This window comes from Ochotona princeps, chromosome 20 (assembly GCF_030435755.1).
Source record: "Ochotona princeps isolate mOchPri1 chromosome 20, mOchPri1.hap1, whole genome shotgun sequence".
Lineage (NCBI taxonomy): Eukaryota > Metazoa > Chordata > Mammalia > Lagomorpha > Ochotonidae > Ochotona > Ochotona princeps.
In genome coordinates this window covers 13867392-13891928 of record NC_080851.1, presented here as the reverse complement: position 1 = coordinate 13891928, position 24537 = coordinate 13867392, and the positions used below count along the sequence as shown (strand labels likewise).

Here is a 24537-nt window from a genome sequence, read left to right as displayed (position 1 = left end):
TCAAATGGAAATAAGTAAATCTTTTCAAAAAAGATTATTTCAACTTGTCAAATTTATTTTAACCTATCCCTTACCCTCTCCGTCTCCTCACTCCCTTTGCCTCCTTCTGCCTCTCACTGCAGGATATTGTTTTCAACAACTACTAAATAGTAACACAGATACCACGATCTACATATGTAACTGACACTTGGAGTAGCTGAGTGGCTTTGAGAGCAGTTTATTGTAGGAGAAATACTGAAGGCTTCTTGAAGTCAGAAATCAGAGGTTTTATTCTTGTTTTCCCCTGTAACTAGCCATGTGATGCTGAATCAGCCACTTCATTATTCTTCAGATCATTTTTTTTTAAAACTAATGAGGTGAGGGACTGTTGTAAATTAATTCCAGGGTTTCTGTTGCGGGAGGGGAGGTGGGAGGGAGTTGAGACTAACAGAATTTGTACTAGGATCCATGTCTTCCTTTCTTCATCTCTTCCTCTTTCCACTGTTCAAGACTATAAGTCTTAAAGAAAAAGTTCTCCATGTCTTCTCACAGTAGCATTATTCATCATTACACATCAGCACAGCCTCACAGACAATATAGGAAAACAAGCAGACTATATGCAATTGTATTAGACCTCAATTGCATTAGCACAATTGTTTTATTTGTGTGGGCTAGTCCTCATTTTCATAATTGTTAAAAGCAGACTAATTTCAAATGAAACATTCCTCAAAGAATTAAATAAAAACATTTACTATGATATCAATAAGAACTGCTCTGGGAACTTGACTCTGACATCTGACTGACCTTCAGCAAGTCAAGAACTACACTAAACCTTGGTTCTTTCATCAAAGGTATTGGTCTAAAATTTTCTCTTAATTATGTAGAGCTCTAAAATATTTTCAAATGTTTTAACCAACAGCAACAAAAAGTACAGAAATGTGTACCTTATCTTTAATAAAACATGGTGCAGGTGTGTGCAATCACACATGAACACATAGGAGAAAATAGCCTATGTCTAATCTTGGGCAGAAATTTAAGAGGTAAGGAGCAGATCTACAAATATTCCATTTGGACCCTCCTGAGATTCATCCAAGGAGGAGGCTGAGGAAATACAAGTATGAACTGTAGGAAGACTGCCAGGAGCTAGAAGACCAAATGGACCAATGAAATTAGCTTACCTGTCTTTGCAGTTCCTCTCAGGTATTTTTGAGAGGGGGAAAAAAGAAGAGAATTAGAGCAATGAAAAGCATTCCACCAATGAAAAAAATGGTGTGTGACTAACCCTCAGTTTTTCAACAAAATTAAGAACATGGACTCCACTTCAAGCTGTCATGGACATTGTGATGCTTTGCTGCATAGCTTGACAATGAACCAACTTTTATCCAGGACAAACTAGCTACAGATGGCATCACCTTGTTGTTGGAAAAAGGCTCTGGCCTGTGTAAAAAAATTAAACTATATAGGCCAGATAAGGAGAGATTGATTTCTATTTGCACCAGTTGCCTACTCTGCTAGAATGGTTGCACAACAAAGAGTCTTTCTTCAATATCACAAGAAATTAAGTGCATCTCCCAGGAAGTAATGCTTCTTCCACAACTAAAGGGTTTAAAAAATATCTAAGAGTTCTTTTAAAAATGTGAAGAACCTATTGTTCCTACACAGTCATTTTTTTTTAAATCCACATATTGGGCATAAAAAATTTCAACTGAGCTTTGTAAAAGTAAGAGTCTCTGTTATAAATGGGGGATTGTGTTCAGCAGTACACCTGAAGTAACTGGCTGCCATTGTGACAAGCCAATGTGGTTAAACAGCCAACGATGTCACAGAGGCAGTGCCAGGCAAATGGTGCAAATAAAGAATCAAAAATCACTGGCAAAGCAGTTCAATGAAAATACAAGTCAAAGGCAAAACGTGGTATCACCACAATGAATCTGATCACAGAAATAAGTGTAAAAGAACAAAGCAACTCCCAGACTAAGTCTCTTGAAATAAAAAAGAAATCTTTCTTATTATAACAATTTCATATGGCTTTATGGATTTGAAGGTATAATTATGGTTAATAAAAACTATTTTTGTCTTAGGTTAGCTTTTCAACTCAAAAACAAACAGACCAACAATAAAGCTACAATTTCAAGACTGTCTAGTTCCTTTTCCACCATGATTCAATGAACTTGGTATGTCATGTCTGATCTGGAAGAGGAGCAGATGTCATTCCAATAAGACCTTTGTTTCCTTGAACCTGAAACCCCATTCATCATTCTGTCACATGCTGAGCAGACATAGCACTTGGACCAGACTCAAGGTCCCAGAGTCTCTGGGACTTGCAAAAAGACAAGAAAATTTTCAGGAAAATGCTGAAACTACAGCAACCTTAGAATCATAAAATATAATGAACTATTATAATTAGTCCCAGGAAAAGAATCAATGAGTTAATCATCGACTGTGGAGATTAACCAGAATTCTTTCTCTGCCCTACAGTGTTTTATATTTTTTTTATATAGGATTCCATTTAGTCAATAGAACAAGCTTTCACTGTTATGTAGATGGGAGATCAGTAAAACAGTATAACTTCCTTTGACATTGAACTTCTCTCTTTGCAAGATGAAAATAAGTATACTTGAGCTGTAATTCCCACATGTGTAACCCATGTAAGATATTTAACTACTACTGTGTGCTCTTCCAACACTTATAAAATGATTTTTCCCCAGATTAAGCCTCTCTCTCTCTCCCCATTTCAGAGCAGAGTTTACATACAGAAAAGTGTCTGATGACTTACAGGAACTGTGTTTGCCATCCCAAAGCATCATGCTTTTCTGTTAGGGTCAGCAAATAAATAATTGGCAAAGAAATAGCCCTTTGGCTATTTCTATAACAAGAAAAGAAAGCTCTACCATTTCACATTCAGTTTGAACAAATGATAAACATGCCAATGTGCTTTTAACAATTCACTTCATATTTTACAGGTTAGTGGCTTCCAACATAATCTGATATTGAATATTGGCCTAACCCCTTTTGGAAGATGTGACAAAAAGTGGATGCCGATAAGCAGCAAGCAATTTCCTTCCAACTTGTGCCTGCAAAAGACTGTAAACATTACAATTCCAGGCTAGAGCATCGCTCAAATTCTGATCCTTTCTGGGAAGCACCATTCTCTCTGGGCAGTAATGGCCACTGAGGCCACGAGATTGTACAGATGGCATATAGAAAGAGGGAAGTCTGCTTTCATTTTGAGCTGAAATGCCTCAGCTTGGAAATAAAGCTTTACCTTTCACCTTCCGCTAACACTGAAACAGCCCTGATTTTCCACTAAAAGATTCACTCATTTCCTGTCTCAATGGCACCACAAAGCAAAACAGGAGCAGAGATTACTTCCCCAAAACACAATATACATCAATTTTTCATGCATAGAATACCATGCCAGATGATTAATGTCTCAGGATTAGTCTTTTTTAATGGCTGCAAGTTGTTCTTTAATTGAAAGTGATTTTCCCTTTTTAGCACTATGCCACAATACTGCAAACACAGGCTAGTTACCTTATAATAGGTTTACATATATGAGAGCTAATGATGTAGTTCCTAGAAGAATATGTTGGTTTATATGGGGTCTTATGGAAAATAATGACATGGCATAGCAACTGCATGCTCGCCTTGGACACTCCTAGTTCTTCTTTCTCCCAATTCACTCTACCGTATGTGGCAGCTCAAATAATGCAATTGAGTTTTTCAATGTCCTTTGCATCTTGCAAAGAAAGCAGATTTCTTTGTGATCTTCTCAAATCACCATTTCCTAATTCTGAAACACAACTTACATGAGCATATCAACATGAGGCAGCTGTTCCAGGAAAGATGACTCTCCAAAGAATCATGGTGTGAGTCAGAAAAAGGAGCTGGTAGCCAAAGCAGGTATCAGCAAAGAACACTGTATACCCCCAGTGAGGAACCTGTGTTCTACTGCTGCTCTAGTCATCATGAAACAAGTCAGAAAATGAACTAAGGGTTTGGAAAAGCTGAAGAACTAGGAAAACAAAGAATTGTGATTCACAATACAGAGGAGAAGTACTTTTTCCACATCTTATATGGTTAAAAGAAAAAAACTGCTTATCCCCTTAAAAGTCTAAATACTTAAAACCTAGGAAAATATGTGTTTTATCATCCACTTCACAAAGTTCCCTGACAATGTCACAGATCGCAGAAGAAATATTCTAATCTCTTTCAAAACTCAACAGAACAGATTTCTTAGAACTGGAAGGTAAAAGGGATGTATCAGAAGAGTCAGTTTTGGAGCTCAATGTTACCAATATCATGATAGTCCCCCCTGCAGTTACAGCCTACACAATTCAGATTTTCCTTAACTAAAATAATTTAATAAATAACATACTCTAAATTTTCTTAAAGTAGATGGCTCCACAGATTCTACTTCAGACCACATTTTCCCACATACTATATCTAAGAAAACAACCCATTGCATAATGCTGTGGTTGGGGTACAGAGCACCATGGAAAGCAGTGTTGCAATTCTATAAAACATCTGGTCATTATATGTGTCTTGTGGGTTTTTTTTTCTGGAGTTTTTTGGTGTGGTTTCTGCTGATTATCATTTTAGAATGATTTCCAGACGTTAAGTAGCTAAGAAGGCCGTTCATGTCCACTGTTGAGTTCATTTGAGAGGTGATCGACCTTAATGTCCATCAAGTGATGACTGGATAAAGAAAATGTGGTATATATACAACACACACACACACACACACACACACACACACACTGGAGTATCACTCAGCCATAAAAAAAATGAAACAGTAGCAATTGCATCAAAATTGATAAAAAATAAAATGGACACAACTGGAGGTTGTAACTTTGAGTGAAATAAGCCAGGTGTGGAAGAATCATGTATTCTTGCATGTGTAGAAGTTATTATGTAGGAAAAAGAACGGTATGACAGTTCATAGTTATAAACATTATCTCTGCTAAATTTAACCATCTGATTTATAATTATCCTTCCTTCATTCTTCCTTCTTCACTATAGTCAGTGCCAATAATCCCATATTAGGTGATTATTAATTTACCTGTTTTCAAGAATAAAACAGTACATTTGTGCATGCATATAATATCTACATGAATATGGAAACTCTTAATTGTTAAATCTAAAAATATTTTAATCTTCTCAGCATACAGAATAAATGTAAACATTTAATAGCTCGCCCAACTCCTCCTTTTGTCTTTATCTGTCCCCCCTCCCAACTCTTTAAACAGGGGGAAGCATACTTATTTGAAAGAAATCTAACTTTCTTCTGTTTTAGTCAATTTTAGTTTTCAGGATGCAGTGAAATTTCTGGAGTGTCATTATATGTGCTATTATTTAACTCAGTCTTTGCCAGGGATTGCACAAATTCAGTTCCTGCAGAGATGTTCCCAGTTATCCCAGGAAGGAAGCACACACACGTCCCACACTGACAGAAGTACCAGCCTGCCCTGATGCGTCTGGGCAAGGATCATCAGCTCATTTTTGCCAGTGCACTTGCAAAAATGAGGGAATACGTGAAGCAGATGTAGTATCGCTCCTTACCACCTTGCCCTTCATTCTTTTTAATGTCTCAACTTCCCAACTTCTATTGCCCCCAAGAACTTTAGAAAAACAAGATATGTCTACAAGATATCGACTAAAAACAGGTCTAGCAATGGAAAAGAGGCATGAAAAATGCTTTCCTTGCTTCCCACCATACACATAGCCTTGTCTTGGAACCTAATTGCTGGAATTCCCCACCACGAAAAACCTGTGAATTGAGGCATGGCAGTCTAACTTATTAGATCAACATCACACATTCACATTTGCAGCCTAGAGCCCTAATGGGGCCCTAGAAAAGGAAACGGAACACACAAGAGTGAGGTTCTAGACCATCAAGAGCCAAAATAAAAAGAATGTTTACAGACGTGAAATCTACAAAGACCTAATTAGGGAGAAGACTCAGTAGGTCCACAGGTACTACTATTTGACTGAAGTCTCATCAGTGTTAATAATACACACTTGCAGAACATTTCGGAAGAGACTGAGTGGGTTTGTTAACCTGGAAAACGCAACAGGAGACACTGAGCACAAAAATGGAACTTGAGCCTTATACTGGGCTCCACCAAGGCCTGCCTCCTCTTTTCACTCAAACACAAAGGCATGCGCACACGCATGCACACATGCAGTACAGAGCCACTGCACTGAAAAGCAAGATAGCCTGAACAGCATTTCAGAAAGTCCTTTTGCAGAAAATGGGCCTCACCAAACTGGCATTCTGGACAGCATGAGTCTCTCTCTGAATATCTGTTAAGTCTAGAAGCTCTGACAACATTCATTTCCTGGGCCCTGAACAATTTCACCAAGATGATGTAACCCCAAGGATCTTTGGGTGGCTGCTAATCAGGCTTCTTCCATCAGTTTTCCCAGGACTGACCATTCACTGCCCAATTTTCATTTCTAAAGCAATTCACTGTGTTCAAAAAAAAAAAAGAGTACAAGCTGTGTTTTATGAGGCATGCCACAGTGGTGAACCCTGGGTACCCAAGTGCATGAGGAGCCTGATTAGGCAGTGGGGAGAACAAGGAAGACAAAAAATACTCTGCCAACACAACGATCTTTCACAACTGGAAACCTTTCACCTGAAGACTCAAATTCCACCTTTCTAAGTCATCCATTTGAATACTGAGTCACGGGTAACATAAGCACATAATTTACGTTCCAAACCAACACACTTTTGAAATAAGGCAATATAGTGTTGAAGTAGGCAGTGGGCATAAACCAGGACCCGCTCATGTAGAGAGGGATGAAGAGAGATGTATTCTTACCTTAGTTCTACGTCCTTCACTACTGGGTAATCATCACGACTCCTCGGGGAGAAGATAAATGCTTTTTACAAACAGTTAAAAAATATCTTTAAAAATATTTTAAAAGGCCTTTCAGAAGAGCAATCTCAATCAATTAATCAAGAAACAGGGACCCAGTGATGTGGCACAGCCAGTTAAAGCAACACCAGCACTCCATACAAGTTCCCCTTCAAGTGCTGCAGGCTTCACGTTGGATTTCGCTCCCTGCTAATGTGCCCGGAAGAAGGTCTGAGTGATTGGGTCCGTGCACCCACACCTGGCACAACCACTACTGTTGTAGCCATTTAGGGAGTTAATTAGGAGATGAAAGCTTGCTTGCTTTTTTTCTCTCTTCCTCCTCCCGCCACCCACCCCCACCTCTCCTTCTTTCTCTCTTTGCAATTCTCTCTTTCAAAAATGAAACACTTAAAGTGTTTTTAAGGGCCTGGCACAGTGGCCTAGCAGTCAAAGTCCTCATCTTGCACGCACCAGGATCCCCATATGGGCGCTGGTTCATCTCCCGGTGGCCCCACTTCCCATCCAGCTCCCTGTTTGTGACCTGGGAAAGCAGTAAAGGACAGCCCAAAGCCTTGGGACCCTGTACCCATGAGGGAGACCTGGAAGAGGCTTCAGGCTCCTGGCTTTGGATCGGCGCTGCTCCAGGCATTGCGGCCACTTGCAGAGGGAATCAACACATGGACGGAAGATCTTCCTCTCTGTCTCTCTTCCTCTCTGTATATCTGACTTTCCAATAAAAATAAATCTCTTTTTTTAAGTTTTTAAAAGAAAAAAGCAAACAAAATAATCTCCCAAAGACAGAAAAGAAAGCTTTAAATGATGTTGGCCTGCTCATTTTCTCAAAAAAAAAAAAAAATATGTTCAGTTCAAGGTTAGTAGAAAAACGAAACTTCTGCAGCAGCTGATCAAACATCTGTGCTTCAAAAATGACTGACAGGTGCCTCCAGAAGAAGCAATCAAAAGTCATTAACGATCAAAATTATGACAATTAAATACAAGAATCTATCGGGTTCTTATCCAAATTGCAATGGAAGGATCTCAACGCCCTCTTTCTCAAAGAGAGCAGTAGTTACTTGACTTTCCAAGTTCACTGACTGCATTTTGCTACTGGGATTCTGAACGATCTACAAAAAAAAAATAATAATAAGCAAAAGATGTTAATTGAAAAAAGGTGAATCCCTCAATGACTTTCAAAAGCCCATTCTTTCCTTGTTGCAGAGTTTCCTTCAGACTGCTTTTGTAACTAAGAAAGTATATTCTGGGAACATTTGGCATTTTAAAAGTTCAGAGTGGAAAGCACACTTTCTATAAATAAATCCACAATGAAGTACTAAAAGATTTATTTCTGATTTCTTATTTCACAAACTAGGGAACTAGGCGTAAAGATATTGGGTCATAAAATGCTTTAAAAGTAGATTACTAGAAACTAATAGAACACGTTATTATCTATTGAGCCAATGATGGGTCAAATGGCATTTTGAATTCTTGTGGAGAATATGAATGTGACCTTCATGTATACCATTTAGAGAAAGCAATTTTATTTACATTTTTAAGTCCACATAAAGGTGAAAGATGATACTGCTACAAAATGGAACATTTAATTTTTTGCCCCAAGGCATAACTAAGCTTCCCCAAGGTCAAATGTAGTACAAGGCTGAAATGAAGCCAGCCTCTAGTCCTCATCTTCTGCCAGAGGACTTGCACTTTGGGCAGGAATACCTTAGATATACTTATATACTTCAGAAACAGAAAAATTCCTTGATTCAACATAAACTGACTTCATACACTATTTTGTGGTCATTTTTCTATTCTATTTTTAAACCTTCAGAATTCAATAGACATCTAGAATGGGACTATTTTGACAATAAGGTATTAAGTTAAGCAGATTATTTTAAAGTATCTTACTTTGCATCATTGTTCAAAGGTTTCACTTTTAGAAGCATGCAGGTTGGTACACCTCCCGTAAGTTGGCAGCAAGCAGAACTGATGAGAACAAATGCCAGGGGAACTGGTGTGTATGTTGTACACATGTGATTATCTCTTGCCCTCCTAGCCCTCTTCCGCTCAGACATGGCAAATAATTTAAAACATGTGTGTGATTTGTCAGGAAAGACACAGCTGCTATGAATCATTTTAAATTCTGCCACAGATGATGGTAAGACTGTGTTTCATGCCCCGGTCTCACTTACTACTTTACCCTGAGGCCCAAGGATCATTTTTCACGTTGGCCAGGTCAATACAAGCAGCCTCCTAAAAAGCTTGTGTTCCAGATGCTCTCAACAAATGCTGGAGCCACAACTATCAAAAAACCTAAGCTTGTCAGCCTCAAAAGAGCAGATCATTCAACGGGAGGCCCCTTAAGAATAAAACTACATTTAATAAAACTACTAAATTCTAGTAATACAACAGCCATTTTATGCACACTCCTGTACCCAAGAGAGGTCTGCCTAGGACTGGGGAAACACAGTCTATTTACTAAAATAGAAAGCAACACAGTCACTTACTTTAGAAAAAAAAATGTAAGATTTATTATCCTGTCTCTCCATTATGTATGCACATGCGCATGTATGTGTATTTGTGCACACACACACATATATACACACACACACAATATGCTGTAGTAATTAGAAGCCCTAGCTCAAAAATAACATTGCCTGGGGCAGGCATTGTGGTGGAGTGGGTTTAGCTGCCATATACACACAGGCATTTCAGCGCCAGATTGCTTCCAGGCTGTTATACTTTGGACCAAGCTCCCCGCTAATGCACCTGGTAAAGCAGTGGGAGACAGCCCAAGTTCATGGGTCCCTGCACCCATATGGGAGACTCAGAATAAGCTCCTGGCCCTGCCTTGACCATGGTGACATCCGGAGATTGAATCAGCAGGTGCAAAACTAATATCTCTCTCCCTCTCTCTCTTTCTCTCTGTCTCTCTCTCTCTCCCCCTTCTCCTAACTCTGCCTTTAAAAAAAAATGATAGAACCTTATCACTTGAACTGAACAATTATACTCTCAATGCCTCATCTCTACAATGGGGTCTTATTAATATACAAGATGGCTATATTAATATTTAATAGTAATGATATTAGTAGGAATTCAATACTTGAAGTGTCTATCATCTCATAAAGTTGTGAACAGAACCACATGGAAAACTCCATAGTGAAGTCTTGAGGCTTTACTTTGCTCTGTGTTTAAACAGGAAGGTAGAACACATGATCCTTTGCAGTCATTTCTACACTTTCCCTAAACCCCTACATTTTCATCAAATCCAAGGTACTAGTGTTTGTGCAGGAACTTTTTCTTTGGAACCCAGGGAAATGCTCTGAAAGGTCACAGTCTACAGAGGATACATGAGCAGTACATGAGATGCTAATTCTATTCCACCAAACTGTTTCATCCGATTGTTCTGGAGGGTTAATGTGCTGCCACAATCAGGTGTTCAGTTACAGTGAATTTCAACAGAGAAAAATCATCAATGGTCCTTGACCAAAGGTCTATGAAGGTTAAAACCCAGGAGGCTACCAGCTTTTATTACACTGTTGGCAACTTCTAAAAGAGTTCCAAGTGTTGAAAGTAATTAAAAGCAAATACAGTGCACAAGTCAATCAATACTTAAAATCAAATCTTAATAGATGCCATAGTGTTTAAAGCACCTGAAATTTGAAAATCCCAAAGATACTCATTTCAATCAGGCAATCTATTCATTGAACCTTGTTGATGATTTCTCTCATTCCTAGAAACAGCTGGCTAGTGGCTATAAAAACTGCCGTTTTCTTTTGGTTTTAATCACAACGGTTACTATCCACATTAAGTACATATGGCGTTCTGGGCAGCATTGGACAAGTGCACAGAAATCAACTAGTAGAAAGAGGAAAACAAGTGATAGAATTAGGTTAGAAAAAGCACTTGAGTGTCATTCCTGTAACAGATGTCCTGGGAACATATGCAAATCTGCTCCTGAAACCTTTCTCCCCAGAGGGGAGACGACTGTTCTTTACTCGTTCATACTTATTATGTACCATTTTCCCATGCTCTTTGTAACATATTAACACGTGAGCCCTCAATAATAAACTTACTGCGTAATACATATTAGACCCATTTTATATATAAAGAAATTGAGGATCTGAAAAATTGAGTTTACCCAAGTTTGCACAATTTTTTAAAAATGCAACTTTGCACAATTTTTTAAAAATACTATCATTATCTTTTCCCTTTTTCTCTTATGACTCTTTTAAAATGCTGCTTCCTTGAAATTGAGAGAGAGAGAGAGAGAGAGAGAGAGAGAGAAGGAGAGAGAGATGATTCTGAGTAACTACAATGGAGTTTTTCACTTCCCTTTTGTAGCCAGTCTCCTTTGGAACCAAAACCACTTCTTCCTCCTCACCTTTCTACTTCTAACACTGACACTTGATCAGATCCCATAATGTTACCCACCTGGGTGGAAATTTGGTGATGGTCTTTGGGAGAATATCAGCCATTTTGCGGCATACAAATTTTCCCTTAAAGTCTCTATTTTTATGATTTATTCAGGAAACACTAAGAAAAGGGAAATCCACGAATCTATGCAAACGTATCTGGTTACATATTACTTGGTTGTTCTAATTGTGAAGGAATTCAGTCAGAACGCAAGGCAGGATTAAATATTCGGGACCAAATCATTCACTTTTCATGCTTCCTCATCTCAAAATATTTATTTTAAGCGATGCAAATCCAAAGTTGTTAGCTCGGTTCACATAAATTAATATCCGAACTACATCAGTTTGAGAATGACTTGAGATTATGGCTGCCTCTCTGGGGCTACAGCTCATAACTGACCTTGTTAAACCAAAAGAAAGGAGTCAGAATAATGCAACATGAGGTGTTCATTATTCAATTACATAATTCTTACGAAACTGGCAAAGATTCTGCAACATCTCCATATCAATACCAATTAAACTTAACACCAAGATCAGAGAAACAATACACTAGCCGTGCATAAGCTGTGGTTTGCATCTTTCCATGCAATTCTTTAAAACAATAAATTACAGTGCCACAGTGCAAGAACCGTTCACAAGTAACTGGAAAAAATAATTGAGTACAAATACTTTCTATTTTCCATTTCAAAAATCATGTGGGCAGTCCTGTTACCAATACACAGCAGCTTTAGCAACACATCGCAATATATTATTCTGTAAACAGGTTTTAAAATCAAAATTATAATAATTATGCCATTATCATTGACAATATAATGGGTCTCATATATACCCAGAACACACACTTTTGTTTTCATTCAAGTACTAGGCAGCAACTACAATGTTTACCACCAATTTGTAAGTCGAAGAATTGTCTCTAACTTATAGGAGATGCTGGCACAATAGTGTGGCTTTTTTTCCACCATAGCAAAGGGATAAAAGCTGTGACTATGCTACTTATACTCAGAGTGAGAAGGGGAGCAGAACTGCTTCTGTTAATGTCACCATGAGTTTTGAACATGTGTAACCCTCAAGTGAATAAGCTCAGCTGTTTCTTAAATCATTCCTACAATGAAAATGCACAGTAAGGAAAAAAAGAAGCTTGCAGTAAGGTAATGACATTTCCTGTAAATGCTTAAAGCAAGTAACAGAATAAATGAGAGGATTTACTTTTTAATTTGTCTGGAGGAAGGAAGGAATGAGAATGTCAAACTTTTCTGGATTTTTGCCTACGGAAAACATAAGAGATTTGTTTTCATGAAGTGTGATGCTTAAATTAAAACATACCCATCCAGTTATTTTTAAAATATACAAAATAGCAATAGTCTACAACCTTGACAATATAGTGTAAAACAAAATGATGGAACAATGCTGTAGAGAGCTTTCCTCTTTCTCATTTATGACTTCAGAGTGGTCTATGCGTCTCTATGTAACCTGATAGGTCAAAAATAAATGCATCTCTCCTAAAACTGTGATTTTGTACTTAGATGTTACCCTGAAATGAATCTTCGCAGTGAGTTGCAATACAAATCAAGTACATAAAAGAAGGGACAGTCTTACGATTAGCACATCAGTGCACAAACATGGACAATAAATTTCCACCACATTGTCAAGCTCACCCAAAACAATCAAACATTTTCACTGAACCATTTACAACTATTGATTGCACACCAAACTTGACTTTATATTCTTTCTAGTTTAAATTCATGCGATATTTTACAAGAGCCTCACAAGTAAGAGACCGTGGATGTAAAGCAGTCCATTAATTTTATATAAGTAGTTTTATATATCTGTGGGTCTCTAATAACATCCAGCTACAAAGTTACAAAGAGAGCAATCACTTCTAAAGTTCAGTTAGAGTATGTGTGTGTGTGTATATATACTATATATATGGATATAGATAGACAGATAGATATACAGAGAGATATCCAAGACATCATGCCAGTATATTCTACCACAATTGCTTTCAATCTATATCTGAAAACTCTGAGCAGGGTAATAGTTCAGTGTCAGAAATCAAATTTCCTTTGAGAAAATGGGTAAGTGTCAAATCCAAGTTGGAATTTCAAATCCAGAAACTTAGGAACACATAAGAATGTTCCGGGCCCAGCGCAATAGCAGAGTGGTTAAAGTCCTTGCCTTGAACGCACCGGGAGCCCATCCGAGCGCCGGTTCTAATCTTGGTGGCCCCACTTCCCATCCAGCTCCCTTGCCTGTGGCCTGGGAAAGCAGTAGAAAACCGCCCAAAGTCTTGGGACCCTGCACCTATGTGGGAGACATGGAAGAAGCTCCTTGCTCCTGACTTCGAATCGGCTTAACTCCAACCATTGGGGCCGCTTGGTGAGAACCATTTGACGGAAAATCTTCCTCTCTGTCTTTCCTCCTCTCTGTATATCCAATAAAAATGAATAAATCTTAAAAAAAGAATGTTCCACAATAATTTTCCGTGGAATCCCTCAAAGAGACAGCTATATAAACACATACCAGGCCTGGCTCTGCTCTGTATGTATTTGTTTAACCTATTCATTAAAAAGCCTCCTCTAAGATGAAATTTTCTCCAATCCTTTCCATTTCATTTCTCCTTTCAGCATATGATCTTGAATTTCAATAAAATCCTTGCCAATTTGCACTGTATCTTTGTGTTGTCTTTGGAAGGCCCTGTTACTCTATGTGTGAATTTATGCATTGCAAAGGCTTACAGGCAGAAATGGGTAGAAAATGTTGGATCCCACAACTGTTTCTAACCAGCTCTTTTCATGCGGCTTCCTCCATCATACTGTCCTAAACCACAGCGTTCACCTCCCACAAGTGGCTAGTCTGACCTTTTGTTCCTCTAAGTTAGAATGAACCAATAAACATCCTTTTCACTTTGTTGAAATCTCCTTGAAACTGTGGCATGACTGTGGAATCTGACCTCACAGAGACACACCCTCTAGACATGGAAAAAGTAAATTAAAGGGGCATTTCTGTTAATATCAAAACAGGCTTATTACTCCAACATAAGCACTTCCTTACTTTTTCCTTTCTCAGCACGCAATGTAAATATAAATAAAAGGGCGTTCTACTGGATGTATCTTACACATATCTCACAGAGTTTAATTACAAAGCCTCTAAAAGGGAAGATGGTAAGAGGAAATGATGTCAGTAGATTATGCAGTCCAGTATTGCGTTGCCTGGCTATCTCTGGAACAAAGACACCCAGGGAACCACCATATACCATGAAAGGTTGCATTCACAAGAAAAAACTCAATGACAGGATGGGGGGAAGGGAGGATTAGTATTATTCATTTCATGCCCGGAAGCCCACAATTTTTAATTTTGTTCTCATTAGTGCTATTATAATTGTATGTTATAGTGATTTTACTGCAACAAAGGAGGGATTCAGTTTTTGTTTTGTTTTTTTAAGAGCCACATCCTGCCTTTTCTGTAGCAATGGATTAACTGTGACGCAGGAGGAACTCTTTCCAGGAGGAGCACGTCAACCCTAGGAACTATGGCATTGTGGGAAACTGTCGAAGCACCAATACAGTCACAAGTTTCAACTCATAAGTTTCTTAGCCGGTACTTGAGCCAGCTATTCAAAGTGAGTGCACGCTGCAGCTGGGAGGAGAAAGGACGATTAGGACAAGGACCCTGGACAGCTCCATGACCTCTGCAGTGGGGCTCTTGTTTCCAACTGCTAACCCTCCAAGATTCTGCCGCAGTTAAGGGGACAGACTTTGGAAAAGAGAAGTGCAGGCGCGTACGGCCAGGGCCTAAGAGAACATTCGGCAGGCGGTTTTCCTAAACCTTTCCTTCGCTTTCAATTCCGTCCCGTAGCCCTCTTCTCCGTGAGATGGATTTCTTCGCGGGCTGGTCTTTCTACAAGCCAGTTTCTCCTCGCGGTTGATGGACAACTACTTGTGGGATGTCGGCTCCTTTAATTCAGCAGGGATGGGCAGCATAGGGCATCCGGAAAGGACCGACTCCGGCGCTAAAGCAAGAGAAACGAACCAGACTTCTAGCCAACCTTCGCCTTTGACATAAAGCAACCCCTAGCGCCACTGCAGGGTACTATCCGATTATTTCAGGATCAAATCCGCTGTGCCGTGGCAGCTGAGGACCAGCAGCTCGTGCTTCAAGTGACCATGGTTGGCCTCGGGGCGCATGGAGAGTCCCCGGGGAGCGCGCGCAGGGGAGCGCGCGCAATAGCAGGTGGGGAGGTGAGACAGGCAAGGTCGCGGCTGTGTGGGCCAGAGTGCTGGGAGGAACTTAGAGGTGGTTGTTTGCGAAGTAAATAAAGACACTCTCCCGCCCCATCCCGGACTAATGATGATAGATTCCACGCTGCGTAGGCCTGAAGCCGACGAGCCTGAACACGGAAAATAATGAGGCTGCATCCTCATTCGTCTGCATTAAAGGCAAACCAGGCAATTTCGATAGCAAATACATCGATTTCCTTGCCCGGGTCGTGGTTTATCCTGCTGTCCATGAATAATTACTGCTTCTTTAGAAATTCATAATAATTAGGCCTCTGCCAACCCAGGCAACCCCGGAGCGCGTGTGTGGCTATTTCAAGGCGCCTGATGCCGGAGATCATCTGAGTGCCTCCAGTCTTGCTCCCTTAGGTGGGAGATGAGGCACGGGTCCAATCCCGCGCGCCTCAGTTTCCTTGTGTGTCCAATAAGGCTTCCACTTGCAGCTCTACGTTACAAAAATGCCATGCGCTGTTGTGGGCAGGAGGGATCGGTTAATGAACTGGGACGGAGGGGAGGAGGGGATACCGGGAGGGAATCAGTCTCCTTCCCACAGCTGAACTCTGCGGGGATCACATGACGCCGCAACCACGGAGGGGCGGGGGTGCGCACCCGAGGTTCTGACCGCAGGACACAACTGGGGACCTGGCGAAGGCTGCTAGGTATTCCTGATTGCGAGGGCAAGCAGGTCGTTCCCACCAGGACCTGGCCACAGCGCCATGTCCACTCTAAGATACTGGGAGAGCCCCGGCGCAGCAGCAGGCCCAGGTCGCGCAGAGCTGGCCATGGTCCTGAAGAATCGCCATCCCGGCCTCGGCTGCCACGCCGCCCGCCCGCGCCCTTCTCTTATCTGGGCGTCGGTGCTCTCTTCCAGAACTGCCGCAGTCCATTCTGCTGTTCCCGGCGCGCCGAAACTCTTCCGCGTCGATACAACTTTCCACAAAGTAACGCTTTAGTTTGAGCGGCTTGAGGCCCGGACGTGCGAGGCCTGCGCCTGTGTCTTCCTAAATCTGTCGGGATTGCTCAGAATCACCAGAGGCTAAAAGCAGCCAAGACGCGCTGCTGCGGCGGCATTGATGACTCCACTGGAAAACTTGCCCCGGCCCGAACACCGCGCTTCTGACAGAGGACTGAGTTTCCGAGTCGAGAGTAAGAAGTCTACGTCGAAGAAAGTTCCCGGTTTCTTCCCACAGAAAATGCCTTGAAAAGGCCTTTCAACTCAATTGGTTGCGAGGGCATCAAGGCACCAGCCACGAGGCCTGAGGGAGACGCCTCCTCCCAGCGCCTGCCTCCCGGTGCGCCCTTGGGCCGCCGCCGCTCGGACCCTTCCTGTCAGCATCCATTAGGGCGGCTCAGGTGACCGGAGAGGACCGGCGGAAGGCAGGTTCAGCCGGGACGCGCACAGCCCCCAGCGAGCCAGTTTCTAAGGAAACACTTGGCTTTCCTAAGCTGCAATTTGTCATATTGTGGGAGAGAGAAGCAATAAAAGAAAAGGCTCCCGGTTCTCCATTCTCATGCAGATGAGGCGATGCGCTCTGGCAGCGGCCTGTGCATGCACCGCCCCCCCCTCCCGATCGGATTTCCGGCTTGTGCGCGTAAAACACGTTCATTAACTTAAAGGAAGGAGCCGAGAGAAGCTTTCCTCTAGCCGCGGCCGGAAAGGCACCTGCTGCTCTGTCGCAGCTCCTGGGACCCCCAGGGCACGCACCCTGCCCAATGCCCCTGCTCTGACTGCTGTTCCGCCATTCCGAGCCCAGACCAGACTGGCAGTCCAAGGAGCTTTCCATAATAAAGGGCACCCGAGCTAGGGATTTCTCCCGGCCCCACCCACACACACCGGCCTTAGTGGTAAATATACTAGGGAAAGCTGTTTACAAAGGAGGTAATTAGGTTTTCAGCCCGCAGCAAAGACGCGATGCCTTGGCAGAAGTTTAAACAACAGCCAGCAACCCACGGGAGCGGATAGCAAACTTGGAAAATGAGCACACGCGCTCTCGCACGCACGCGGGGGCCTGGAGAAAGCGCCAATATATATCATCTCAATAAAAAGCCGCTCCTGGAAGGCCTGCATAGTAATTGAGACGGGCGCGCTTTTCTGATCTAAGTTGGCATTTCCTCATCTCGAGCTGACAGAGCCAACTCAGGAAATTGCTGGTAATATTCATCTGGGGAGCACTTTCATTAAACGTAATTCATTCGACTTTCACAATAAATTGAGTGACATCCTTATAGCGGAACCTTTTTATCCTTGATTAAGTGCTTGCCAAGCTTTGGTTTCCCACTTTATCGTCACATTCCTTCAAGCGGAGTCGTCAACATGCCAATCGAAGGCAGAAAAATGCGCGCGCTGTTTACCAAGCTCCGGGAGGGGCGAGTGCTGACTCGGAGAGAAAGAGTTCCTGGGCAACTCGACTAGCGGATAAATCAAGACCGCAACTTCTTCAAACAGGCTGCGGGACGTAATGGTGAAGCCGAAGCTGAGGAAGGCGGGGGCGCAGACCCGCCTGGCGACCCGTCTGCGCCTCCGAAGCCGCTGCGCTTGCTGGGCGGTCCAACTCTCCCGCCCCGTCCTAATTAAAATGCTCAGAGCTGTTGACAGTCTGAAAATGAGACCCGACATCCCTAAAGGATGTGGCTTCTCCGAGGCAAACTTTGATAGCTGGAAGCAAAGCTAGGACCTGTCTTCCCTTCCTCCCTCCCTCCCTTCCTTCCTTCCTTCCTTTAAGATTAAAAAAAAAAAAGAAAGAAAAAAAAAAAAAAAAAGAATGCCTGTGTCCTAAGTTGGAGCAGGCCAGCTATCAGAGCATTCATTGACTTGCTTCCTGGGCTGGGGGTGGGTAGAAGCAGTGTCGTTGCGGTTCCCGGGATGCCCCGTATGACCTGATATCATGGCCTCTGGAATTGAATTCATTGGGGGCTCTTCAGACCACGCGATTCCAACGGAAAGCACCTCAGTATTTCAGGACTGGAGTCGCTCTGCCCTTCTCCCCTACTGCTCCCCGACTCCACCCCAACCCTATAAAATCAAAGGAACCCAAGAAAGAAAATTGCTTATTTGAAAAAGCAATATCCAAATGCTTTCATCTCCCAAATGCCCTTTAGAAAATATTGTCGACAGCGGTTATTACTCGGACAATGCTGTCAATTTCTATAGTCTGCGGGAAAATCTTCCCTGAGAAAAGTAGGACACCGGGCACCCATCTAAAAAAAAAAAAATAGAATAAAGCCAACCAATCTCCCAACCACCCGGAAGATTTTTTTCACCCAGACAACACTTTCATTAAGGGGGAAATAGCAGTCAACAATTCAAAGCCAACTAGAAATCAACTTCACACAAAGAGGAGTCACGCATTTAATGGCTTTCCAGGAAAAATACCTGTGACAGAGTTGTAGCAGTTCTGCTTCCCTTCCAATACTGAAACCGGATCCTGGGAAGCTTTCACTGGAAGGCCCAGGGCCGGGATAATCTGCATGGAAAGCCAGGAACAAAAGCCAAGTTCTCTGGCCCCCATCCCCTAGAACCCTGGTAAACATCTGGGGACTGGTGAGTTAGTTATCTGAGTGCTACTTGAAGCATCAGCCCTTTCACAAACCTGGATCTAATCCTGCGTCTGGAAGGCTGGCCCTGGGCAGAAGGGTCAGGAACTTTTAGTACCTCCTCAACAAAACAAAAACACTTTAGACTGAGACTCACAGTGAGACAGTGAATTTATTTTACTTAATTTTATTTGCAGAATAAGTTCAGTGAGCAGCTAATTCAATGTTCGAGGGATGGGACAAACCAAGGACTAGTCATTGGTGGTCTCCCTTTGCTTTGGCCCCAGCTTCCATAACCCTTACCAGCCCTAATCCTGAGTGTCATTTACCCAGATTGTCTAGCTTCTAAAGGTTCTCAACATAGATCACCCATTTTTTCTTATCTAAACCCTCAGTATAGAATTCACATGCTGTGGACAAACTCAATGAAAGGGGATAGATAGCTTACAACATTCCTGAATACTGTGGCACAACACACAGAAAGGATATTCAGTTCTTGCCAATTTTTTTTATCTAAAGGACACCCAGACTACTGGCAATTTTAATTCCTATTAAAACCGGTGGCAACTTTTCTCCTTAGTGCTGCAGATGTCTGGTCACAATGATACCGCGCAATGCCTCGGCAGAGTCTCGGACTCCATTTCTGAGTAACTTTCGCATTGTCATGCCCAGGAAATACTCCTCGGACTCAGATCTCTGAGAATTGTCACAAGAGAGCCTCCAAACAGAGCACCACATTTTCTACAAGAAAACATTCTCCCTGTGTGGTCTGTTTCCTCTGATTCACTGAGAATGACTCAATTTAGTGCACTCATTCTTTAGAGGAAGAAACTATAGTTGCCTAGTTTACGCAGAGTGCTTCAGGCCGATGCAAAGATATTACATCATACTGAAGGTATCTTGGAATCAGTCCAGAAATGACAGGAGAATGAAGGTTGCGAGACTTTTCAAAATCTTAACAAGCATTGTTCAACCATAGATTCCTCTGCAGCTTAGACACTGAGGTCTGTAACACACAACATTCAGTGGACTGAAATTTTCCCCTTACCCTGGTATGCAAAAGCCTGTCCCTATGTATTTACAGTTGGATCTTGCCCTGAGGTGATTTTTGATATTTTAGCTAATATGCTTCAGGAATAACTTCAAAAACATAATTCTAATTAGCTCTTCATTACAGTATTAAAAAGGAGCTTCTACTTTAAACTAAGGTGGATCCATTTCTATATACTGAGAAGCCTTAACCTGGGCCAAGGACCAAGTGCTGAGAAGCTTCATGCCAACAGATAACTGGTATAATCTAGAACACTGAGTTCTTACAGAGTTGCTTTTATCATAAAAACCATTCCAAAAGGTGGATGAGCTCAAGATATTTTTTCTATAAGCAGAAGCCTAAGCTTCCCCATAAAGGAGATACCTAAGTCTTGCTCCCTTAGATGTCATTTTAGGGGTTTCTCCTTGGGAAACCTAACTGGGATCCCACACATTTTAAGGGAAAAAGAAGACGAAAGACATCAGCTGGGAGACAATGTAATGTTTCAGTCATGTAACCAGTGTTGTGAGCTCACCGAAACAGCCATTCACGAAATTCTTCCCTGCTATGTCAGTTATGGGGAACACAGACAATACTGATTTTGCCACCTTTGCCTTCTTAAAATTAACTCGAAGCAGCTCCTGGCAACCTGTGTGCAGCTACAGAAGGCTCTTCCCAAAGGGTGAGACATGACTGGGTGCAGTGACAAATCAATGCTCAATTCAGTTCACTGTATCTGAAGTCTAAGGCAGCGGAGAGAAAGCTGGGTTTCTTGATCTGTTCATCACCCGGGAGTTTGCATCAAGGAATGCACCCTGCTTATTTCCTGCTCACAAACCAGCCTGGAAGTGACTGCCTAACTCACCCTTATAAATTCATTTCCAAGGCAAAAGTCAGTTCCTTGCTTCTGCAAGAAACAGCTCCAAATAGTGCTGGCAAACAACCAGGGGATTGCAATCCCTGGAAATACCACCTTGGGGGCGCGGCCATCAGCCTTTTGTTTGGGGGTTCTGTGCTTTCTAATCCCCAGCACACAAAAAAACAAGTTTAGAATGGAGAGAAAAGAATGGACTTCTAAATCGCCATCTCTATTTTATTGTCAACAGTTTGCATTGTTTTGAGTGAAATTGGAAAAATTGTCTCCTTTCTCTGTATTGCCAAAAGGCATTCAGGTAATGAAGTCTGTAACTAAACGGTAATTGAATCAGCATAATTTGCACACTGAATGGTTTTCAAATGCTCCCAGTTTACAATTAAAGGAGAATTAATGTGCTTGTTGTTGAGAACGCAGCGCATTAGAATAAATCCAGCACTGTTGTTATAATGAGTGGAGAGCGGTTTAACTGCCAACAAACACATTTAAAATTTAACACAACGTATTGATTTCACTTCTGCTTTTGATAGATTATTTTCCAGACTATCGAAATACTTGCTCCAAGCAATAAACTGCACCACAGCCACGATCCCTTGCTGTGTTTGTGAGCACGGCCCAAGGACAGAACAGTCCTGAGGTACAGGCCATGCCTAAAGTGTGCAGAGGAGAGGAGCAGGCAGGTGGGGACGGCCAAGGAAATCATTAATATTATTCCTCTGTTGCTCTCCCCCTCGCCTCCCCATTACCAATACACATCTGCATTTCTTCTAACCAAACTTTCTGTCCTCGGCTTGGGGCTCTCAATGTCAGTGTGCTTATTGGACACAGGTAGGGGCCAGCGATTGAAATGGGAGCTGGGAAGGTCGCTCTCTGCATTCCGCGTGCGTTCCAACCCGGGAAGGCACAGACTTCGGTGACGGTCAGAGAAGCTGTTCATTTCATTGGCTGCCCCGGCTTTCACCTGTTTACCCCAAGGTGTCCTGTAGGCGAGGACACTGATGCGCAGCGCCCTCTGGCGTCCCCAGCTGCTACAGTCAGAAGATAAAGGTGCAAAGATGGGGTTGAAGCTGAACCCTCTTGAATACCTGTATTTGCATGCGTGCACGCACACGCGCGCGCACACACACACACACAATTCATACAACTCGCAGCAATGCAGTCACATGTATCGCGGCAACGGCTGAGAAATTGCAAAGTTAGAAACCCTGTCGCTCGCAGGCCTGTGGGTTCTCAAGCTCTGGAGGTGAGGGACGCCAGCATCACTCCCAATCCCGTTATCCGGGCCCTCCAAAGTGTTCAGGCCGCTCCGGCGCTCCTCGTCCCTGCTCAGAACCCTCTGAGCCCTCAGTGTTCTCCCAGCCCGGGATGGTCGCTCCTCTGAACACAACTTCAGCAGCAGGGTTTGAGTGTCCCTGGTCCTCCCAGGAGCCAGACTGGGGCAACCGCACGCTGCCTGGGCTCGACGTAGTGCCCACAGCTCCCAGTTCATCACAACAAAGCTTTTATTGGTTCCAACCGCCTGAGAAGTCACCACTCCAGAGCCCCTGCTCCAGCAGCAGCCCGGCCGCGGCTTTGTTTAGGAATTCTCGCCTACTTAAGCAGGCCGGCCAATGCCTCCTTAGGGGCACTTTGGTAGGGAGGTCAGGAGAGAAGGGAGGGGTGGGACATTATGCATGAAGTACCTCGGACCTATCTCGTTGCCCGCTGTGCCCCTAACAGTGAAACTTAGGCTGTCTGAACCCTTCCGAGAAAGTTGTCTGCGTTTCTCTACTCGCTAAGTCTCCAAGCTAGACTCACTTTCAAAATCGCAGACCCCGGCAGACTCGTGCCTCGCACTTTCCAGCCTCGAATTCCATTTCCTTTCATTTAAACTCGGCGGAGAAACTGCTCAGAGTTCCGTGTCTTGCAACCTTTCTCACCTTTCTCTCTGCCCTTTGCCGGAATAGCATTCCGTCCCATCACCTCCGTGGTGTCTGGGTGCCTAGGGCACCTGAGCCACTGCTCAGCATCACGCGCAGGACGGGGGAAACTGGGGCAGGAAATGGGGAACCCCGGAAAATCCCGCAGGGATCTGGAGACCAGCTTGCCAAAGTTGCTTCAAAGCAGTCGCCAAGAACGCAGCTGCTGTCGCTGAACCCGCCGCCTCAGCCTCCTCCCGCGCGCGCCCAGGTGCCTCGCCCCTGGGCCGGAGCCGGGTGGCAAAGGCGCCGCACACGCAGTGACTTACCAAGTACACGGTGGGCTGCAGGAGGAGAAGCACGTACCAGCACGCAGCCTGCATCCTCCCGCTTCTCAAACTTCCTTGGCGGTGCCTTCTCTGAGTCTTTGTTCCTTCAAAAACATAGATCCACCTGACATCCACTTCACAGAGCCAGGAGCCCTGTCAGCAGCCTAGATACAAATGAAATTAGACATCCCATGACCACGCGGGCAAGGTTAGGCTTGGCGATCAAGTGGGGAGAGAGGGTCGTGGCGGGGAGGGAGACGAACTAAGAGGTTCGGGTGGGGGTGCGAGAAAACCAGGAAGCGAGTAAATCCAGCGCCTCAAACCAGCTAGAGCGCGGTCCGCAGGCAGCCGGTGGGGCGGGCGAGGGGCTCCGCGCGCCCTGCGCTGCTAGGGTGCGAGTTCCCGGGCGCCGGGGGCCGGGAGGCGGCGGGACACACAGCACCGCGTGCACGCAGGCTGGTTCCGAGCCCAACCGACTCTGGCAGCTAGACCTGTCCTAGGGTTTGCTGGCCGGGCGGCTGGAACTGAAGGCAGCGGCTGGTTCTCCGCCAGCCCTGGCAGTGCTCACACACGTACACACCAGCAGAGAGAGACAGAAAGAGAGGGAGAGGAGAGGGAAAGAAGGGGGTGGGGAGAAAAGGTAGGTAGAACTGACCAGGATTAGGTGCAGGGCATCTCCAGACGCTGGGAGAAGTGGGGGTGGGGGAAGGAGATACAATTTGCATACAGGAAAACAGGGCTCAGTTTACCCACTGGAGCCCCTGCACACATAGAGATGCACACGCGTGCACAGTCACATCGCTAGCATCACTTTGGCTCCAGCCAAGGGGGCACAGGCAGTTCCTAACTTCTAGAGCGGAAGCCTGCCTGGGGCTGTGAGGATCGTCCTACCAGGCATCCTCGATCCCCTAACCGGAGCCGCCCTCTCCCGCCACCCCGTCCTCCAGCCCACCACCCCAAGGTGTCTCCTTCGGGAACACTGGAGGAGAAGGATACCTACCGCCCAGGACAGGGGGCAACGCTGGCGAGCAAAGCACCGCTCTGGGCGGGCTCCATGGAGGAGCTACTGGGGCCTGGCGTCTCCAGCGCCCCAGACATGCCCTCCCTGGCGCTCCGTCTCCATTCTCAGGCTCGGACCGGTCCGGCTGCTTCGTCCAGCCTTGGTGGAGCCGGGGTCCCACAGCCGGGGTCGCGTTCGGGATCGGTTCGCGGGAGCCGAGGCTTGGCACAGTTGGATTCCGGGTGCAGGAAACTTAATAGGCAAAAGGAGAGGGGAGTGGAGGAGGAAAGAGGAAAGGAGAGAAAAAAGAGAGAGGTGAACGCGCCGAGCTGCGGTGCCGGACC

At 43.9% G+C, this 24537-nt stretch overlaps 1 protein-coding gene across 1 annotated transcript in view; it reads right to left on the bottom strand.

Moving 5' to 3' along the window:
* Positions 1 to 23557, bottom strand: part of NXPH1 (neurexophilin 1) — a 247836-nt gene extending 224279 nt beyond the window's left edge. Inside the window, exon 1 of the mRNA XM_004582342.4 lies at positions 23194 to 23557. Within this exon, the coding sequence (XP_004582399.1) occupies positions 23194 to 23247 (54 nt within the window). The 5' untranslated portion in view covers positions 23248 to 23557. The remainder of the gene's footprint in view (positions 1 to 23193) is intronic.
* Between the last annotated feature and the right edge of the window lie 980 nt (positions 23558 to 24537).